Source organism: Corapipo altera, unplaced genomic scaffold (assembly GCF_003945725.1).
Source record: "Corapipo altera isolate COAL_440 unplaced genomic scaffold, ASM394572v1 22, whole genome shotgun sequence".
Classification (NCBI taxonomy): Eukaryota; Metazoa; Chordata; class Aves; order Passeriformes; family Pipridae; genus Corapipo; species Corapipo altera.
Window position 1 is genome coordinate 10,098,156 of NW_020884886.1, and position 19,324 is coordinate 10,117,479.

The window sequence follows — 19,324 nt, forward strand, 5'->3', positions numbered from 1 at the left end:
TGATTTCAGTTTGTCGGGTCGTATTTGAAACGCCTCTTTTTTTTCGTTTTGTTATTGTTTTGAGCGCGCTGCAGCACACACCGAAACTCCTTTCGTACTTCCCGTTCAGAACGCTCCTCTCAGGTGCCTGACCGGCGGCGTAAAAAGGGCAATTTTAACAAAGGTCTCGGTTTTGCGCTGTAGCCCAAAATGCCTTGTTTTCCCGCTGTGCCTTTCCTGAATTCGGCCAAGCGCCCGGTTTGCTCTGAGGGGTTCAGCGGCCCGGGAGAGCGGCCCCTCGGCGGGGTCCGGGGCGGGCTGGCCGGGGCCGCTTCTCCCGCAGCCGGACACAACTTTCCCACCGCCCGCCGGCACGGCCGCGTCTTGCCACACTCCGGGCGCGCCGGTCCGGTCTGCCCGGGGCTGGGGATCGGGGTCGAGACCGGGATGGGAGCCGGCACCGGGAGCCGGCACCGGGAGCACACCCGCGCTCCGCCCGCCGCTCCCTGCGGGTGACGTCACGGCGCGGTGACGTGTCGCCCGGCGGCGCGGGGGCCGCCGGAAGCGGCGGGTGGTGGCGGGGCCGGCGCGGAGCGGGTTCGAGCCGCCGGGGCGGCAGCGGCGCAGCCGGAGCTCTCGCCCCTTCCTCCTTCCTTCCTTCCCTCCGCGCTCGCGTTCCTGCCTTCGCTCCGCTGCAGCGCGGCACCGATGAGCGCGCTCCGAGCGCCCGGCGTGCGGCCGGTGCCGACCTGGCTGCTCCTGCCGGGGCTGCTCCTGCTGGCGCTGCTCCTGCCGGGGCTGCTCCTGCCTGGCGCCGCCGCGGGCGCGGGCTGCGACCTGGAGGCTGCGGCCGGCGGCGGCGGCCGGCGGGGAGGACGGGGAGGTGCCGCCGCCTCTGCGGCGGAGCCGGCGACAGGTAACGGCCCGGGGGTCCCGCCGGGCTGCCGGCGAGGGGAGGGAGCCTTTCCCGCGGTGTCCGTGGCGCTCCCGAGCGCCTCCGAGCCGGCCCCTTTCGCGGCGGGGCAGCCGCGGTGCGGCTCTGCAGAGGGCGCCGGGCCGGGCTGCGGGGGGTCCGGCTGCGGCGGCGGCGGCACTGCGGTACTGCCCGGCGCGGCCCTTCCCGGGAAGGAGCCCGCCGCAGGATGTGTGCCGGGTCCTGTTGAATAGCGATATTGTTGGGAGCCGGAGCCTCCGCTTCCGCGTTGGCTCCCGCGGTGCCGCCCGTGCGGGGTCTGTGTGTGAGCGCCCAGCGCGGCTGCGGGGCCCGGGGCCGGCGCGGTGGGACCCGCCCCGGCACCTCGCGGGCCCCGCGGTATCGGAGCGCAGCCCCGCGCTGCACGGGCAGGGATGTCCATCCCTGCCCTCAGGGGCGTTCGGTTCTCCAGGAAAGTGTGGAAAGCATTCCGGCCTTCACTTAATTCTGTTAAGAAAAGTGAGTATGTTCATACTAAAGTACTTTAGGGCAAATGGTAATGCCTGCAGTTAAAACCAGCAGTTGGGCTGAAAACGTTTAAAACAATCTAATTTCAGCAGGCTCTGATGGCTTTGAATTGCTTATACGCATTCTGAATCTGTCTTGTAATGAGTGGTAGGAAGCTTTACAGTTTTTCAGACAATTCACTTAGGAAAATGGGATTTGCATGCAGGGAAGTGCTATAAAACATTCAGGAGTTTGTCATATCTCATAATGTGCTTTTTATAAAGCTCTGTAATTGGAAGGAGGAGCATGGAAGGTAGAAGAAAAAGAATAACCCGTACCCCTTCATAATCACAGTAGTGTGGTTTCTTATCAGAGAAAAACTTCTGATGTTGTTTGGAGTAGTATTGACACCCTGAGCTAAAATTACTGAACTTCAGCGGATGGGACATGCATGGATTTCTTCCCAGCCTAACACCTTAAAAACATGAATTTTAATTATAACTAATGAAACTTCAGCAGTGTTCACGAAATAACTCTGAGATGGAGATGCAAGGCTACGTGATCTAGCGGTCTTGTTTGAGGACATGACATTTCTGAATTCTGAATTGTCCAATCTATTGGCTTGTTGTATAAACTAAGGAAGTTGGAACATCCGCAGTCTGTGAAGCAGCAGTTGTACCTCCCAAGGGTGCTGTGAAAATGCTATATCGGAACAGCTCGCTCTCTCTTGTTTTTTTTTTTTGTTAATCGTAATTAATCTGGTTGTAGGTGGTATTAAGTGTTTCTTGCCATGTATAGTGCTGATGCTTTCTACATTTTGTGCTTAATCAATTTTGATGTGTCTGTATGGAAAAAAGTAATTTTTTTTTTGTATATTTTATGGACTAAAATACTGGGATGCCTGTCAGCCATGCCCTCTCCCTCTCAGCAGTGAAGAAATGCAATCCTTCTTCTCTGGTGAAGAAATACAATTATTTGAGAAATCTAACATGTTATAAGTGGGCTTATTGTGTTACATAACATTTTGGTCTGGAAAGTAAATATGGTTAAAAGCCATCTTAGAATCAGTTTTAAACTTTAGGAGGTTTCAACGTAGTTCCATGTTCATCTGGTTGATCAATATGGTATTTCAGTTGCTCATATAAGTTTGCACGTCAAGTAACTAATCCCTAAATAGCTTTAAATTACTTTTTGAAAAGCTGGAGGGTCTCTTGAAGGTTGGGAGAAAACCAGATGACTTGTTCTGGGGGTGATTTTAGTTATATTATCTGTCATTTTCTTGAAAGTTGAAACTTGCAGATGTGCCATTGAGTTAGGAGGGAATACCAACACTTGTCTGGAGAAGAATAGAATAAACTTTTAATTCAATCATTTTAACAGGTTTAACAGGGAAGTACAACCCAAAAGTTAAAAAGCTGCTATGTACAAAATGCCACACTAGGAAGAGGCTGTAGGATGCTCAAATACAGATGTTTGGGAAGCAGAGGTGTAGGAAATAATTCAGGACTCCTAGTCACAAATTGGTCTGTGAGGAACATGTGGATGGCAAAAGTGGATGTTATCCTTGGATATGTGGAATCGGTTTAAGTTACAGAAGGCTTTTATTTTTTCTTTTTGATTGCACTTTTGTGTTTAGTCTTCAGTATTAAACAACCCAAAAAGTACAGAGGAAAGTAGCAATGTGGATTGAGAGGCTCCAAACCCATGAATAATTTCTTTTTTTTGTTGAAGTATTGCATTATTTTGGTGTGGTTGAAAAGGCTGTGGGATGGGTATGTATGCATGCAAGAAATAGTTCACAGAAGCACTGTTTTCTTTTTAAACTTTTTTTCCTTTTTTTTTTCTGTGGTTCTGATGTAGATTAAGAGGAAGTAAATTTTAGTGGGTGAGATTTAGATTAAATATAGTCTGGAAAGTTTTTACCTATAACAGTCAAATTACATAGATTTTTAAACAAGTTCCCATTATCAGAGGTTATTAGTGGGTTAGAGCAGAAGCTGGCAAAGATAATCTAAACACTTGACAGAAAAGGGATGTAAAATGAATTTTAGCACTAGGGAAGAGCCTAAGATTCTATTTTTGCCATATTTCCTCAGGTATTCAAGGATTTATTTAATTGTTTATATAGATTATCATTACTGTTGTTTTGCCTGTGTATACATGCCTTTTTAACAGTATTTTTAAATGACAGCTAAATAGGTAACATCTGACACTGTGCTTGAAGGTATTTAGTTGTGGTTATGAAAATGGGATCCACAAAACTGTGTCTCCCCTGGATGGAACAACATGAGGCTGGCTCTGCTTGTTCCCTAGTTAGTTTGGTAGAAAGTTTTAAGGAACCTTCTGTTCTGAGCCTGCAGATGACACTGGGTTTTTGCATGCTGTTTATTCATTGACTTTTAAGTTGCTTTGTAATTCTGGATAATTTTGGATAATTCTGGATTCTTTTCTTGTTTAAATTTAATCCATGATTGTGGATTAATTTGCTGCCTTTGAGGTGAGACAGAGAACCTGGACCTGTATTTGGCTAATAAATTTCTCTCAAATTATGTCTTATAATATTGAGCTAGATCAGTTTTTAATACAGCACTACATTGTATTTACCGAAGGAACAGTGCACTGCATAACATCACCTTTCCTTAAAGTAATTCGAAGATTTTTCTTTCAATTGAGTTTCTATTCTGGAATTAGCCATCATCTTAACACTGAGCTCTTCAAATTAATCAGACTTTGGCATTTGAGAAGCGAAGGTTTCTGGAAAACGTGTTTTTAGATGCAGTGTTACAATTGGCTTGAGCCGTTCTCGTGGGGGTGACTGTTGAAGTGTGGCTTTTTTCTCTGGAGTTGACCCCAGCTGGCCATGCAAGCAATATTGTTAGCACAAGAGAGCTAGTAGGAGTAGGCATGCTCATCCCACTACTTGAAACCCAGGAGGAGGGAAGGAGTTCATGCTCCCTTTCTGCTTTGTACCTGGGTTGCCCCTAGTGCCGATGAGCGCTGTCTGTTGCTTTAACTTGCTTGGATGTGAAAAAAACCACAGGCAACTGGAAAAATTATGCATTTCTTATCCTGACTTGCTTTAAGCACTAGCACCAGTGCAAAGAAGAGGGAGGACTGTGTGGGTAGGGGTCAACAGGGGTGAACAAGGATGGTCTGCTTCCTGTGATGGCACCAAGTGATGGTCTGAACAGAGCTGCCCATAGAATTGTATCACTAAGGTGACTGTGAAAATGTGGCAGTGACCTTTTGAGGCTTAAATAATGCATTTGGAATTTGGTGGTTGTGTGTTAGACTTCATGTGTGGTGGACTAATATAAAGAGGATGATGAATTTGGTCACATAGCAAAATGCTTTTGCATGATTATTTTGGCATGCACTGGTCTTAAAAGTTTGTGAGCTGTGAGATTTCTGCTGCTTCCTTAGTAAACTGCTTTTTACGGCTAGTAGATTTTGCTAGTGATGAAGACTCAACATTACAGGTTTGGTATATTTTTAATTCCATTACTTCTATCTGTTTGTCTCTAGTTAAACTTATCATGATCTGGTCTTACCATTTCTGTTGAGAGGACAGAAATTTCAAGTCCTCTCTCCTCTAAAGGATGATGACTTCAAGCTATCCTTTACTTTTTGATAGCTTCTCAATGCAGTCATCTGTCTTGGAAATCTAATTAGTTTCTCAGTTTAATTAAGTTTTTAGTTTCTTATCATATTCTTTATTTTTAGTGATAAAGAATAGGAGACATTCAGGAGAGATCTGTGTTTGGATAGCTCAGTCAGCAATTGACTTGTTGTAACTATGGCAGATAGCTAAAAAAGCTTTGGATGGCTGGATTTGCAGAGGGTTTTGAAGCAAATATTAAAAAACAATTAACCAGGAAAATTCTTGGCCTTTAAGTAGCTGAGTGGCATTGGACTCCCACGCAGAGTTAAGATATCAAGCACTTGTAACTTCCTTTGCCCATAGTTGAGTATTTTTGCCTTACAACCTTCCAGTGTTTTGACTGTAACTCTTCTGTGCTTCTGCAAGTGCATTCTGCACCTTCTGGTGTCCTGTGAGCTTTTCTCCTTGACCATCAGCTTCACCTCTTCTGACGATTCGGTCTTACTGCTGTGATTTAGTCAGATTATTTAGCTGGTATTTTGTTCTCGTCTTACAGTAGTAATCTGTAGTGGACCCTTTCTTAAAACCCCTCTCTCCCTGAAACATTTGGACTCTGTGTCATCCCTCCCTCAGCAGGTTTTTTTGTTGCCCTTTCAGCTATAAGCTCTCTGAAGACAGCTCTGCTTTTCTGAGGACCTCCTACCAGATTCTGGCTGACTGGTCCTACGCAACTTGGGCATGACTCATTTTCTTCTACCTAACTCCAGGGATACTGATCTGTCATGACTAGATTGAGCTACCATATATTTGTCAAAGGAGGACTGTACCCAGTGACAGGCGCAGTTGATCTGGATAAGATTTCCCATGATGATACTATCACTATGAAAAACACCTAAAAATACAGGGGTTTTCTAATGTTTGTGTGAAGTAAGCAGTTTGATATCCTTTAATTGATTTTTAGCTTGCCTGCTCTAACTTGTATGTCTTTTTTTGTATTTAGGATCTGTTTTCAATCAGCATTGAGGAACATGTAGCAAAGAGTTGTGATGTGCGAAAGCTAAGAAAATTAGTAGTGCTCCCTTTTTTTTTTTTTTTTTTTTTAAGGCATTGTCAGAGAATGCTCAGAAGTCAAGAATATGTTATTTTAGACATAAGTGTTGAGTAATTTACTGCGGAAATCCTGATGTCTGAAAAGACTTCATTGGGATTAGTCTGTTACATCCTATCTGTGAAACTGACTTATTAAAATACAGGGATTTGAGATGTTTATTTTGACCATAATAGGGTGTGTGTAAAGAATAAATAGCCACTGTGTTTGTTGTCCTAAAATAAGCACATATACGTTTTAGAAACCAAGGTGAGTTTCAAGTTATTACATAAGTTAGTGCTATTCTGCCTTTGGTTACTACTAAGTCTCTCCTGTTACTATGGAAACTGTCTTTGCATATCTGAAAGGGGAGGGATGAATAAAATGATAATGCGTTGTTAAAATTTAGAATCAGCATAAACAGAATGTGATGATTGTGTGGGTACTAGAAAATTTGCATTTGTTTACTTCATTCCTCTGAGCACTTCAAACAACTGAAGGGAGTTTTATTTGTGATAGCTTTCTTTCCCCTACCCTTTTCTTCTGGATCTTGCTCATTTTCTTTCAAATCCAAAAACCATGGCATTTTTCAGAGATCTGGTACAAACATCTTGAAATCTGTATAATGAGAAGTACTCTAGAGTTTTAACTAAAAACTGTCGTGGAAACTGAAGGTAATGTGCTTGTCAGAACAGTTAAGAATTTGAGCTCACAGTGCTCAGAACTCTGTTGATTCAACAGAATTTGAATTAACAGGTAAGAACCACTGACCTTTTATATCTCATTCCTGTGGTCCCTTGCAAAGATCTTGAAGTATATCTGGAAAAAATTTACTCTCTGTGCAGGCAGTGTTATGCTACTGCAGATGAATCTTGCTTCTCCAGTGATTCCTGGATGCTGAGGTGGGAAGGAAATCCATCGCTGACTTATTGCAGCTTGTATTGCCAACCACAAGCAGCCCCACAGAAGCTTGTGTACACTGGAATGGTTGTTGAGGCAACTTGGATTGTGTGAAGCTTTAACTTTTGCAGTAGCTGAGAATTTATAGGAATGCAAAGATAGATTTGATCTTTTTCCTCTAGGGAACACTTTCTGTTTTCTGCCTTTTCTTCTGCATCATGAAGCTTTTAACAGTGGTCAGCAACTCAGCCCTCTGGTACTGTCTCCAGTTAAAATTTTAATACCTGATTTTTTTGTGTGTACCATATATCTATGATTAGTGTTCATTTGTAAGAAATTGGCATGTTCTCAGCTTCTAAAACTGAGATGAGCAATAAACAGTAGTTTATCTGAACCTATTTAAAGCTGTGTTTAAAAGCCAACAAACCTCGTGGTAGAGTATTTAAGCAAGATTATGTTGAATAAAAAACTGGTGAAGACATTTTGGTTTTTTAGGCTCTGTGTACTTACTCCTTGGAAAGGGAAACCTTCCATACCTGAAGGTGTTGTATGAATGCTTTCTTGCTTTGTGGGTTAGAATAAAGTAAGGAGTTAATTGTATGTAATTACTAAGCATGTGTAGTAATGTGACACAGATAAAGGAACAGTTTTTCTCAGTTCCATCTGGTGTCTCTGTGCACTGAATTACTTAAAATTCAGAGTTTTCTGCAAGTTAAATATGTTATTTAGAAAGGAAATTTTCACACAAATGCTGTTTTATTCCTAATAGTAAATATCTCCTCTTGGTTTCCCTGGGGTTTGGTCAACATTAATTCCTGAATGTTTCTTGTTTGTGTATTTTGTTTACTGATTTGCTAAATATGAAAATTGGACTATATAGTGTCATATAGTTCCAAAATTTATATTGTCATGTGTCAGGAAGGGAAAATATATTTATATCCTTTCCTACTTGTGGTTTTTAGTTGCAGATGAAATGCATGAAGACAGCTCCATCTTTCTCAACATATATTTTTAATTTTTATTTCAAAAACTTAACTTTGTCTGTATTTTTTTTGAACACAGCTGCCTCAGTCTCTTGTTCATACCTGGTTTGTGTTCCCTAAATATGTTTACTGAAACTATCAGTGCCATAGAGGGTATTGTAGTTACTTTGGAAACAACACAGCGATGTGCCAGTCTAAAGTACAGATAAGAGCCCATGAAATGGATTCTATTGACTCCAGTGTACAAACCTCTATTATGTATTTATTCACTGGCATTTCATTCTAAGGCTGCCTTTTGGTTTTGGTCTTGTGAAACTCCACTTATAGATAATTGGCCTTACAGCGTTAGTGTTGCAGGCAGCAGTGCCAGACCTCTGCAGCCTTTAAAGGATGTGACTTCCTTACTGGTTTAACCTGACCTTGGAATTGGCGGTTTCTCAGAAAGGGGTGCTCCTGCTTTCTGCTTGTTGCTTTCTCTCTCTCCCGGCCTATTCTGTGTGTTCCAGTTGCTCACTTATCACATCTGGAGTTGGACTAGTTTGGGGGAATTGATCAAGATGAAAGTTGTGACTGATTTTTAATTTTTTTTTTTACATCAGTATCAGGTCTTTGCTTCAGTTCAGTGCACAGCTGCACAACAGCATCTGTGAGAAGGTAACAGGGCTGGAGGAAGGTATTATTAACCATTTTAGTGGAAGCCCACTCATGGCAAGTAAATAGTGACTGAGAAAGGTGGGTAAGGGAGACTTAGGTACTCACAAAAAGCAGTGTTTTACGCAGGTCATACCAACTGTGAGTCTGAAAAATGACATTCAAAATCGATAAGGAAATACCGAACTATCCATAATATTTGTAGAGGGAGACTTTTAGATTAGCAGTAGAGCCGTGATTTTATTAGGGCTTCTTAAAGAGATTAGTTATTCTAGATGATAGTTAACTGATGTTAGATGATAATAGAGGTAGTAAGCTTATATAAAAATCCATGCTCTGGAATGAAACCTGTCTTTCAGGAATTAATTTGGGTTTTACCAGTTGATTTATTTTAATAAAGGTCACTCTCAAAGCTAAAATTGCATGTCTGGCATAACTGTTTACTTCTATAAAGTAAATCTGATGAAATATGATTTTATTAATACAGGATAATAAGAACATGTCCCATTCTGATTCAGCTGTAGATGTTTGAAAGAAAAGAATTCCACCTATCTGAACTCTAAATGCATCCAGTTGACTACTTTTAAGCACTGTTATAAAAGAATGCAAGTAAAACTGGTTTGTTTCCTTTATGAAGTAAACATCCTAAGAAACTATGCATCTGTGATGTTTCTCTTTTGTCTCAGAAGCACTGGGAAGCTGGTTTTATGTTGCCTCATGTCTGTTTATAGTATCCTATGAACAGTAGTCAAGGCTCTAATTTCTCTTGATGTTGACAAGTGGTAAGACTTCCTTATTCCAACCAAATGGAAGCTCTGTGTGCAACCTGGCCTGTGCTCAGTTTCACGGAAATCGCGATTTCCTTATGAAAGAGCGATGAGCAATCCCAGGTACAGTGTTATCCTAGTGGAAAGAAAAAGGATGCATCTTCACAGAACTAGAAGGTTACAGATGGAGCATTAGAAGGGAGTGAAAGTTTGGTTGTGTAGCAGGATGATGAAGTGGGACTCAAGGTAAACTACTATTGCTTGCAGAGGTGTCTGGTATTTCACAGTATGTGTGACTGTGACAGGGTGATGAGATGGTAGTATTGAAGTGCAAAAAAGTGGTGCAGGGAGAGAAGAGAGGAAGGAGCTTACTTTAATCAGTACTTTCAAACCATTAAGTGTATACTTGGACTGGATTTAACTGATTAATTAGATCTCTGATTAGCTGTTATACTTGAGATTTTTGGGGAGTAATAGTGGATTGTTCTTTGGAAAAAGCCTAGTTATTGCTCAGGAAGAAATACTACAAATTATGAAGACAGGGAAATAAAATACTAATCATTGTCACTTGAAAGTATATGTAAAACTAGAAAATGTTTGAATAAAGTTTGCCGGTCAGTGCTTTTATAAGTATGTTTTTGTTAAGAAAAGAAAGTAGAACTTCTTGATGTTAAAAGACCTGCCTTGTGGCTGTAGTTCTTCAAAAGCTAAAGACATTATGTGTTGGTGGCTGTGGTTTAGACCTTCAGCCTGTCCTCTTTCTCATGCTGAGCTATTTCAGTTTAGTTGTTGGGTTCCTTTTTTTTCTGGAATAATATGTTGAAGTTAGCTAAACAAAGGTTGAATGAACAGTGGACTGGCAGCAAGGAAGGCCAAGGAGAGGTGGAGGGAGGGATGGAAAAGCACTGTGGCAGCCAGATGGGTTTTGGGTCTTAGGAGGTGATAGCGAGGATGTGGTAGACCTCTTTGAAATCTTGAGTATTGTAAGGGAGGCAACTATAGGAAGACTGGTACTTATTTTCATGCTGTGAGGCCTGGAGGCATTAACTGAAAATCAGGAGAATGTTTAAAAATATCCCCACCCCACTTCCCAGTTTCCAGGGCAAAGGGGCAGAACATGCCTGCATGAACAAGTAGAATTGAGTTAGAAAACTCATTAGAGCAGACTGTTTTGCAAAATAAAAAGGTGTTGTTTTGGGGAAGGTTTATACTTCCATCACCCTTTGTCCCACGCCATTTGCTGCTAACTGGTCCTCTGCAAGGCTGAACTAGATGGACACCTTTGAGTCAGTGTGGCCAATTCACATAGTTGTGCTAGTCGTCTGTGAAACTGTAAGGTATGGTTGTGTTGTTTGAGACAAGACACTTTGACAAAATAGTTGCTCTTTCCGTTAGCACTTCAGTTTTGTTTTTGTGCAAATGTTTAAATTAACTGCTAAAGTGGAAAGCGTAAGGATAAAATGCTTAAAGGAGAATGTCATAATGTTGTAGTAAGCTGCATCATAATTTATGTGGTTAGTTTTTGGGAGGTGTAACTAGGTGGGTTTCAATTTGAGGACTGGCAAAACTTTTCCTGGCACTGGCTCACTTTTTAAATTGATTTTATTGAACTGTGTTTCTTATGTTGATTTGTATTGGTTTTCAGTCTCCTAAAACTGAAATTTCTTTCCTGCCAGGAGTTAGCAAAATTACAATGACTTTTTTGGTTTTGATTTTTTTATCACAGTTAGTTTTCTGTGCCCAAAAGGTTGTCAGAAGCAGATTAACATTCTTACAGAATCCAAAGAACAAGACAACCATTGTCTTGTTACCCAAATTATTGCTTTTATTCTTTAAATATAAATATAGTAGTTGATTATTCATTTGAATTGAATTTTTTTGATGCTTTAGTACAAATGTTTTAAAAAATGCTGCTTTAATTCTAGTAATTTGTTGTTTTGATACTGTATTTTTTGGACCTGTGAAGTGTTTGAGAAGGCTTTAGGCAGAGGACTAATCATACCAACTGAATAAACTGAATTTTCAGAATACTGTAATTTTCAGAATACGTAATTAAAGACTAGATATCGTGCTTTGCTATCTGTGATGGGGGAACCAGTCTCTTGTCTTTCACCTTCTGATCTGACTGTGGGTGAAGATTTTAGGCAGCTGTAGTGTTTTAGATAGTTGTGTGGCAATTTTAGAGGCTGATCAACCCATTTTTGAAGATCACTCATCCAATTTGCTTTGGAAAATGGGCATTCGCTCTGTAGTTCCTACCAGGCCACTCTTATTTGCAGGATGTTGAGGGAAAATCACTAACTGTTCAGACTTTGTGGCCTCTTCTATCTTTTATTCCCACCACCATCCCCCCACCCAAAAAAAAAAAAAAAATGTTTAGAAGGCTTCACGGAACAAAAGTAATTGTTTCACTGCTTCTTGTATCATTGTCAATACTTGAAGTGAAACTGTCTGGTCTTGCCTTGGGTTCTGCTCTGAAAATCGACTGCAGAAATGTTTCATGAATGTCTGGTTTAGTTTGCCTTTTTCAAATTATTTTTGCACACGATTAAAACGAAAGTGGAAGTGAAACAATCTGCTGGTAACAAGGACATCTTGCACATGAAAATTAAGAAAAGCATGATGTTCCAAGGAGAGAAAAATGAGTTTGCTTTTTCGGGTCCGTGCTGTATTAAGGAGAAGCTTAATTCTAGTATGTTTAGTTTATTGGGAGTGTAGTAAGAGACTGGTTAGCAGCTGGAAAGGAGCATCTACTTCACAATAAAGACAGAGCTATAATTATATTTTCCTTGGCAAGTTTTGCATTCAGAATTTTGAAGAAGACTGACATATATAAAATTCTTCAGCGCTTTCTGCACATGGATGAAAACAACAGCTTATGTCCTGGGATCAGCACAGAGGCTGCCGTTCGTACAACTGCTGGAATATTTCAAAGAGCTCCTTTTGGTTGGCTAGGTAGTGAATTTAGCATCAGAACTTGGCTACGGAGCATTCCGTATTGTGTGGAGCTAAAGCATATAAGGCATTTCTTAAAGTATTTTACTTAACCCCAGGGTTGTTGGATACCTAGTGGAGAGCATAGTTCCTGAGTATTTTCTTAGTGTTGGTATGTGAAGTAAGTTGGAGATGTCGTAAAGGGTGAATTATGATGTTCATACTGGTGTCAAGTAGAACCGCCAACACCAATAGTGAAGTTCTCAAAGTATTTCAGTTGTAAGTGCTAGGGCAAGGTAAGTGCTGTACTTGTCCTGTGCATCTTGTCCAAGAGCTGTAAGTAGCCTGTAATATTTGCATGAATCCTGAGCCATTGGCTCTGACATGTTCACGTGTTTTATGAAATACCCTCACCTGATGGTCTTGGATTTCTCACTTATAAATATTTTGAAACTTGCTACCTCTTTGGCCTATCTTGAACTGTTGTTAAATAGAGAATACTTCAAAGTACAAGTTTGAGTTAGTTGGTTTGTTAAATAGGAGAAATCCCTTGATTTTACTGATTGTAATTTTTTGTTTAGCAATTAAAATGGATATGAAGTTTAATTGTAATGAAAGTAACTTCAATTATTTAATTCTTAACCTGAAAGATTTTAAAGACAATAGGTATACCTATATATCTGAATATTGGTTAAATACTTTTATGAGAAATTATATTTTATTTTTCTTGAGGTGTCATCATCCAAAGGATGGGCTTTCATGCCTCCTGCAGCTCTTTTGCAATTGTTCCTTTTAGAGGAAATAGGGAAATAATAGTTTGCATTTGGCAGAGCAGGCAGGAAGTTTTGCTGTTGGCCTCAGTGCTGGGTGAAGCATTTGTGGTGGCTACTGGTGAGGTACAGGGCCCAGAGTGGAGGAAAGCAGCCAGCCCAGCAGCAGCTGTTACTGCCCACACTGGATATATCCAGCAGCGAGCCTACTTCCTTCTCCTTGGCTTTTCTGAAAGGCTGTTGCTCATGCCAAAGCTATTGTTGATATACTAACTCAGAAAGAATTGTGTCGTGCAGGATATACCACCTAAGGAGTCTTTCTGCTGTACCTTTTGCAGCCGGAGGTGTCTCTCTTGTGTTGGCCTTTTTAGCCACCAGCATGCTGGTAACAAATGTGGGTAGAGCCCCCCCCCAAATCTTTGTTTGTGAAGCCCAGCCATGAATGAACGAGACTTTGAGAAAGCCAACATCATTTGGGAGATGGTGATTCAGACCATGCAAACGTCAAGATGTGGTCAGAAAAACATAGTTGGGCAGCCATTATTATGCACAGTTTCTGCTTCACCTATTCATATTACTTTAATTTGGTGTTTAACATTGTCGAGTTTGTAGGGCCCAGAGGTGTTGAAGCACATACCCACGGTGTTACTTGATCAGAAGCTTTAAGGATGGGATTCATTTCACATCTCTTGAGGTGTCACCATCTGGGCTCCTTCTCTAACAGAGCAAACTTGTTTTGCCATGAGGTAGAAAGCCCTGTTTCAACATATGGATCTTGTCACTAAGTCTGCTCACTGTTAGATTTCTTTTGAGTGTGAAGAGGACACTTAGTTCAGATACAGTGCAAAAATATTGCTCTTCTGGCTTTATATGAGAACTGTTCTAGAAGCAGTGCCTTATTCTGTTTAAGGAGACTCTAATCTGTTTAGATTTATATGTAAACTTAAACTCTTTGTAGTCAGGTATTTTTGTCATATTTCTTTCATGTCTTTAAGTTTTTTGAATGCTACAGAGTGAATAATTACTGCTCAGGTTGGATATTAATTTGATATTTATGTTTGCAGTGCTTTCTAAGTGCACTTAAGCTTTGTTTTCTATGTGATTTAGCTTTCAAATGCTGCAGGATAAGGTTTCAGCCAATCAGTAATACTACCTAGGAAGCTATAATTAATATGTTACTCAGGGAAAGGGAGGTAGTGTTAACTCCTTCTCCCCATCTTTGATAGCCTTGTTAGAAATAATTTATCACTTTCAGAAGGTTTGAGACTTCTTAGTATATGACTTATTTACTAGAGAAGATGTTCTATGTTTGCATTCATTTCACCTTTTGAACCGTTTTACTGACTTCATCTGAATGTTTGGGTTGCAGCATAAGGAAAATTTTTAGTATGTAATGTTTCATAATATATTTGGTAAAATTTTTAAAAAATGTTTTATCTGTTGCATTTACTTTGCCTGCTTCACCCCAGCAAATCCTGTGCATGTTCTGTATGTTCTGATTGTGTACCCCAACCCTCTTTAACAGGCTTTCTCAACTCATTTGATTTACCCCTTATTTTTTGCTCCAATTTAAGAATGGAAAAGGAATATTGAAAAGCTAAATACAGCATTTCTCTACTGCTAAACTTTTGCTGCAGGAGTTGTGTGGGTCTTGTAAGATGCTGGGTGCAGTAGTACATAACTGAAAATGCTGTGTAGGTTCCAGAAAGAATTTCCCTGCTTTGCTAAATTTATTTTTTTTGTGGGTGTAAGATGCACAGCTGGTGCTGCCTATGTTCATAAGGAATATCAGAAGTAAAGAGTAGCCATCAGCTAATGTAGTTCTGAAAACTCTTAACAGAAATATTTTAGGTCTGTAGATAAGACTGAAGCACAGCTATGCAAAAAGGAAAGAACAATTCCACCTCTGCATTAATTGCATCAGGGAAATTCAAGTAACACTTTGTACTTTGTAGCAGAATGTTGTACTAAATTAGAAGTAGTGATATCCTCGCCCACAATTGTTCAGTATCATGCAACTGTGATTGGTTTAGTCACAAGCAGAATGCTGTGCTGCCTACTCTGCTTTTGAAGCTACCGTAGCCCTGGAGTTGCTCTTAGTGGTTCATTCCTGTTCAAACGTGTTTTGCAGTTGGAAGGATGAGAGTTGTGGGCAATGACTTTTCTTCTGATGGCATAGGCTTGTCTTTGAAAGATATCAGAGAGACAGAGAAAACCCAGAATCTTCAGGAATGTTCAGTGACATATAATCTGAAGCTTGTTAGGAGGCTATGGTTGTTCTGCCTTTGAGGATCTTTTAAAAGTTGTTGGGAATATTTTATAGGATTCTCCTGAGAGTCTGTTCATTTTTTTGGACTAACACTGGAATCTGCAGAGAAGTCTTATCTGTTATCTTTGATTAATGCAAGTTGTAATAAGTGAACACTTATGCTTAAGTTCTGTACTGTAATTTTGAGCCCAGCTGAATGTGTTTCATGTAATTAAGACTTCTAGAAATCTGCAGGGTAACTCTTTATATGCAAATATTTTAATAACTAAATGATATATTTAGAAATACTGTTTTTTCTAGTATAGAATGATTTATTCTGTCATGTAATTTTTTAACTTAATGTCTTTTTTTTTTTTTTCCTTGGGCAAAACTCTGTCTTTGGATGCCTGTCCAACGTGACCTTTCCTTTGGTCACACCTGTTATTTACTTCTTCAGTTGAATGTCCAATGGAACTTGCTAAGTGAGGTGTTCAAAAAATATTCCAGGAGTAAATTTCTACGCAGCTTTTGCTTTTATGTTGTTTATGAGGTGGTTCAGTTCAGATGGGGGGTAAATGATGTGAGGGTGAGTACTTGAGAAATCTGGAGCTTGTTCTTAATAAATATGATGTAAAGCAATTTAGATTAGTTAAGGCCTCATTACTATCTGAACTTATTTTGACTTTTTGTGATTTCTGGCCAATCAGTGAATGCCTGTATCATTGCAGTCAGAGTCTGATGATTGACCCAACACTTAATGTTGGAAATGATTTTTGTGTTCAGTTTAACACAATATATGCAAAAGGACCTTTATATGTTGTGTGACTGTGTTAATATCTCCTCTGAACTGGGACCTTACTTAGGTGTAGTAATACTGAATATTGCATGAATATTAAATATTCTGTAATTAAAAGTAGCATAGTCAACTTTCAGCAAAAAGTATGTCAAAGTTAAGTCTTCCATTCTGTCCATGTACCTGCTTGGACTAATATGTGATGTCTCAAGCAGCTGTCACTGTTGCCCTACCAGATTGTAGGAAGAAAAGAGTAACTAAGGAGAGGTTGCCAGTCTGGCCTTATGAACGTTCAACAGAAGATGGATACTGACTGAGCATGGATAGAGAAACTAAGTAAAAGTTGCCAGTGGAACAAGGGATGTGTTGGGAAAAGCTCTGTAAAGGGAGGGTAGCAAAGATTGTCCATGATGCACAATCCATTGTAAAAAAGGCTGCATGTGTTTAGAAAAAAACCCTCTTAACATTAACAGCATGCTATCCTAGAGAAGTGCAGGTGTTTAGGATAGCAGTGGTGACAGATTTGATTTGTGTAGGGTTTAAAGGGTTGCATATGTAGTTCCCAGCAGTAAACAAGTCAGGAAGCTGTGAAATGTTGCTCAGGATTATTCTTTGTTTCTTTTGGTGTGTTTGTTCATGTAATTAAATAATAATTTTTTAGCTGTATAAAGTTTGTAACTGCATAAGAAACAACTATAAAGCAAAACAGAAGTGCTAAATTAAGAAACATCTTTAATTACATAGTTTATTTTTATATGAGAAATGTGGTGATTCTGAAACTTTCCACTCTGAGGGCGCCTGGCAGGTTACATTTTGTATTCTTTATTCCACTCATGGCATAGTCTTGCATACTTTTGTTACGTGACTGAAAGTTCTTAGCTAATTCATTGACAAAGCACCTTTGTTTTTAGGGTAGGTTTACTTTTTTAAAAAAAACCTTCATTTAGCAGAATTTACGTTAGTGTATGCATGAGAACGGATTGTCCAAAAATTACTAGTACTGAAAATATACTGCAAAAAACCCTAAATGCTTTTTTCACTGTTCTGTACATAATTTAGCTTTACTTATGACTGTTTTTTTACTTCCAAAGACTTGGATAACAGACAAGGAGGATGCATGTATCACATTCTTCTGTTACCTCGTTTTTTAAAAAGTATTAATGGAGTCAAATTGTGCATGTGATTGTAGATCTTCACAGACTATCAAAATATTGTGTTCAGAACAAAGTGGTCTTGGGCAATATTTTTACTGCTTTCATAAAAGAGCCAACTTACTTGCATTTCTACAGAGCATCTATCACTGTCTGTTATTCAGAACCATATTGGTAAAACTTCACTTCCTGATAGGAGAGAGGATTCAATTCCTGTGGGATCAACTTTAACTAAAACATTGGTGTCTGCTTCTTTAAGCTAAAAGCCGTGTATATTGTCCATGATGGTGTAATGTGGAAATCCATGGAGACTCCTTAGGGAATTGTATTTTTTTCCAAAGATTGTTCTTTCAGACAATAATTGATGCTATTCACAAGGAGGCTTTTAGGCATATTATGGTGTGCTTCTCCCCCCTTGCTGGTCCAGAAGTAAATGGTTAAAACCTTGTTTAAGAACCTAATAATTACCTTACAAATTCAGAAAAATAAATAGTTTATCTAATATCTTGAAATAACCTCTCCCTGGAGCTTGAGAAAGGTTATTGCAGGAAGTCTAGCACATAGTTGCAGCACAGCAATTTAGTATAACTCTTCCTAACAAAAAACATTCACTAGTTGCCTTGTGTCCTGAAGTGTGAAGGCTTGTTCCAGACTGCTTGATTTTTATCTTATCTAAAATAAACATGGCTTTATGTTCCAGCATGTAGCTCTCACTTGGAAAAAAGTTTGATGTCTTGGACATGATGATCAATTGAACTTATTGTCATAATGGTGTATTACACCATGTAAAGGCAGTTTGTCTCTTTTTTTTTTTTTTAATTAGTAGCTTTTCAAAATACTATCAATTTGAAAAAACCTCACTATTCGGTTTACTTTCTTTACTTGCTTTTTGCATATGAAGATCTCCCCTTTCTTCCTTTGGAATGATGCTTATTCTGTTTAGAGATGAGCAGAACAGCACACAGTACTCAAGCGAGGAAGGTGTAATTACCTCTGCTTTTCTCTGTTTAGCAACTTTTAATAGCTGCTTATTAAGCAAATAACTTAATGTAGTTAACACCAATTAGCAGTCTTTCTGGTAAGAAGTTCTCTAAAACATTCCAATATGTTTAATTACCTTGGGTGACTTAGTGTGGAGATCAGCAGTGGTCAGCTGTTCTGTCCCTTCCCCTCCACATCTCTCTCTCTACAGCTCAGGCTTGGATTTCTTTGCAAATTGTCATAGATGGCATTTTCTGTTAACATACTTTCCTTTGTCAACAGCAAAACTCAGTAGGAAGGAAGAAGATCATTATGCTCAGTGTCATTTCTGCAATTGAACTTGTAGCTTTCCAGCACTGACAGGAAAAAAGGAAGTCTCACTGTTTGTTTCGGGTATAAACTGCATGGTTCTAAGCCTCTGAGTACAAAAGATCTGCTCCATATGTTGTGTTCAATATTTTTCTTCTGCATTTATATCCTGTCTCTGAAAATTGTCTTTTGTTTTGTTTTACATGTTGTACTCTCTCTTCTGTGGAGTACAACTGCTTATGACAAGGATTTTGTATGATTTACTGGCTGTTGAATTTGTCTTCAGGTAAAATACTATCTCACCTTCAAGAAAAAAGTTGAAGCTTTTCAGGCAGAATTGAATGTAGCTGTTTTTCTCCTAGAATATATTTATGCAATATTTATTGTATTGATGAGCGAAGAGAAAAACTCAAGGCACTCTGGTAGGCTGAGTAAAAAAAAGGCATTAAGGGGAGAGGTAATTTTCCCATATTTGGTAAATGTGTTAAATAGCAAACAAATGGAGGACATTGTATCAGGAATCTGTGGTTCTGTATGTCCAAGAATTCCTGTGGATTCAAACTCTGAAACAAGGCAAAATTTTCTTGATTTCTGCTAATGAAACATTTTACATACCAAATGAGGAATGGTATGATTTTTTTTTTTTTACTAACTCCTATTAAGAAGCAACATTTTATTTACATATTATGCACATTTTTCACAAACCTTCTTTGGTAATGTTGCTTAGATTCCAGTGAGTTACAGTATATC

General features: G+C 39.6%; 1 protein-coding gene across 3 annotated transcripts in view; it reads left to right on the forward strand.

Annotated features, from left to right (window-relative positions):
* The first annotated feature begins 808 nt into the window (after window positions 1-808).
* STIM2 (stromal interaction molecule 2) overlaps window positions 809-19,324 on the forward strand; it is a 65,172-nt gene continuing 46,656 nt past the window's right edge. For 2 of the 3 annotated variants that reach the window (XM_027642745.1, XM_027642744.1), the window contains exon 1: window positions 1,326-1,411. In XM_027642745.1, the coding sequence (XP_027498546.1) occupies window positions 1,327-1,411 (85 nt within the window). In that variant the 5' untranslated portion in view covers window position 1,326. Of the gene's footprint in view, window positions 896-1,325; window positions 1,412-19,324 lie in introns of those variants that run through there. The other variant, XM_027642746.1, reaches the window with a different exon arrangement.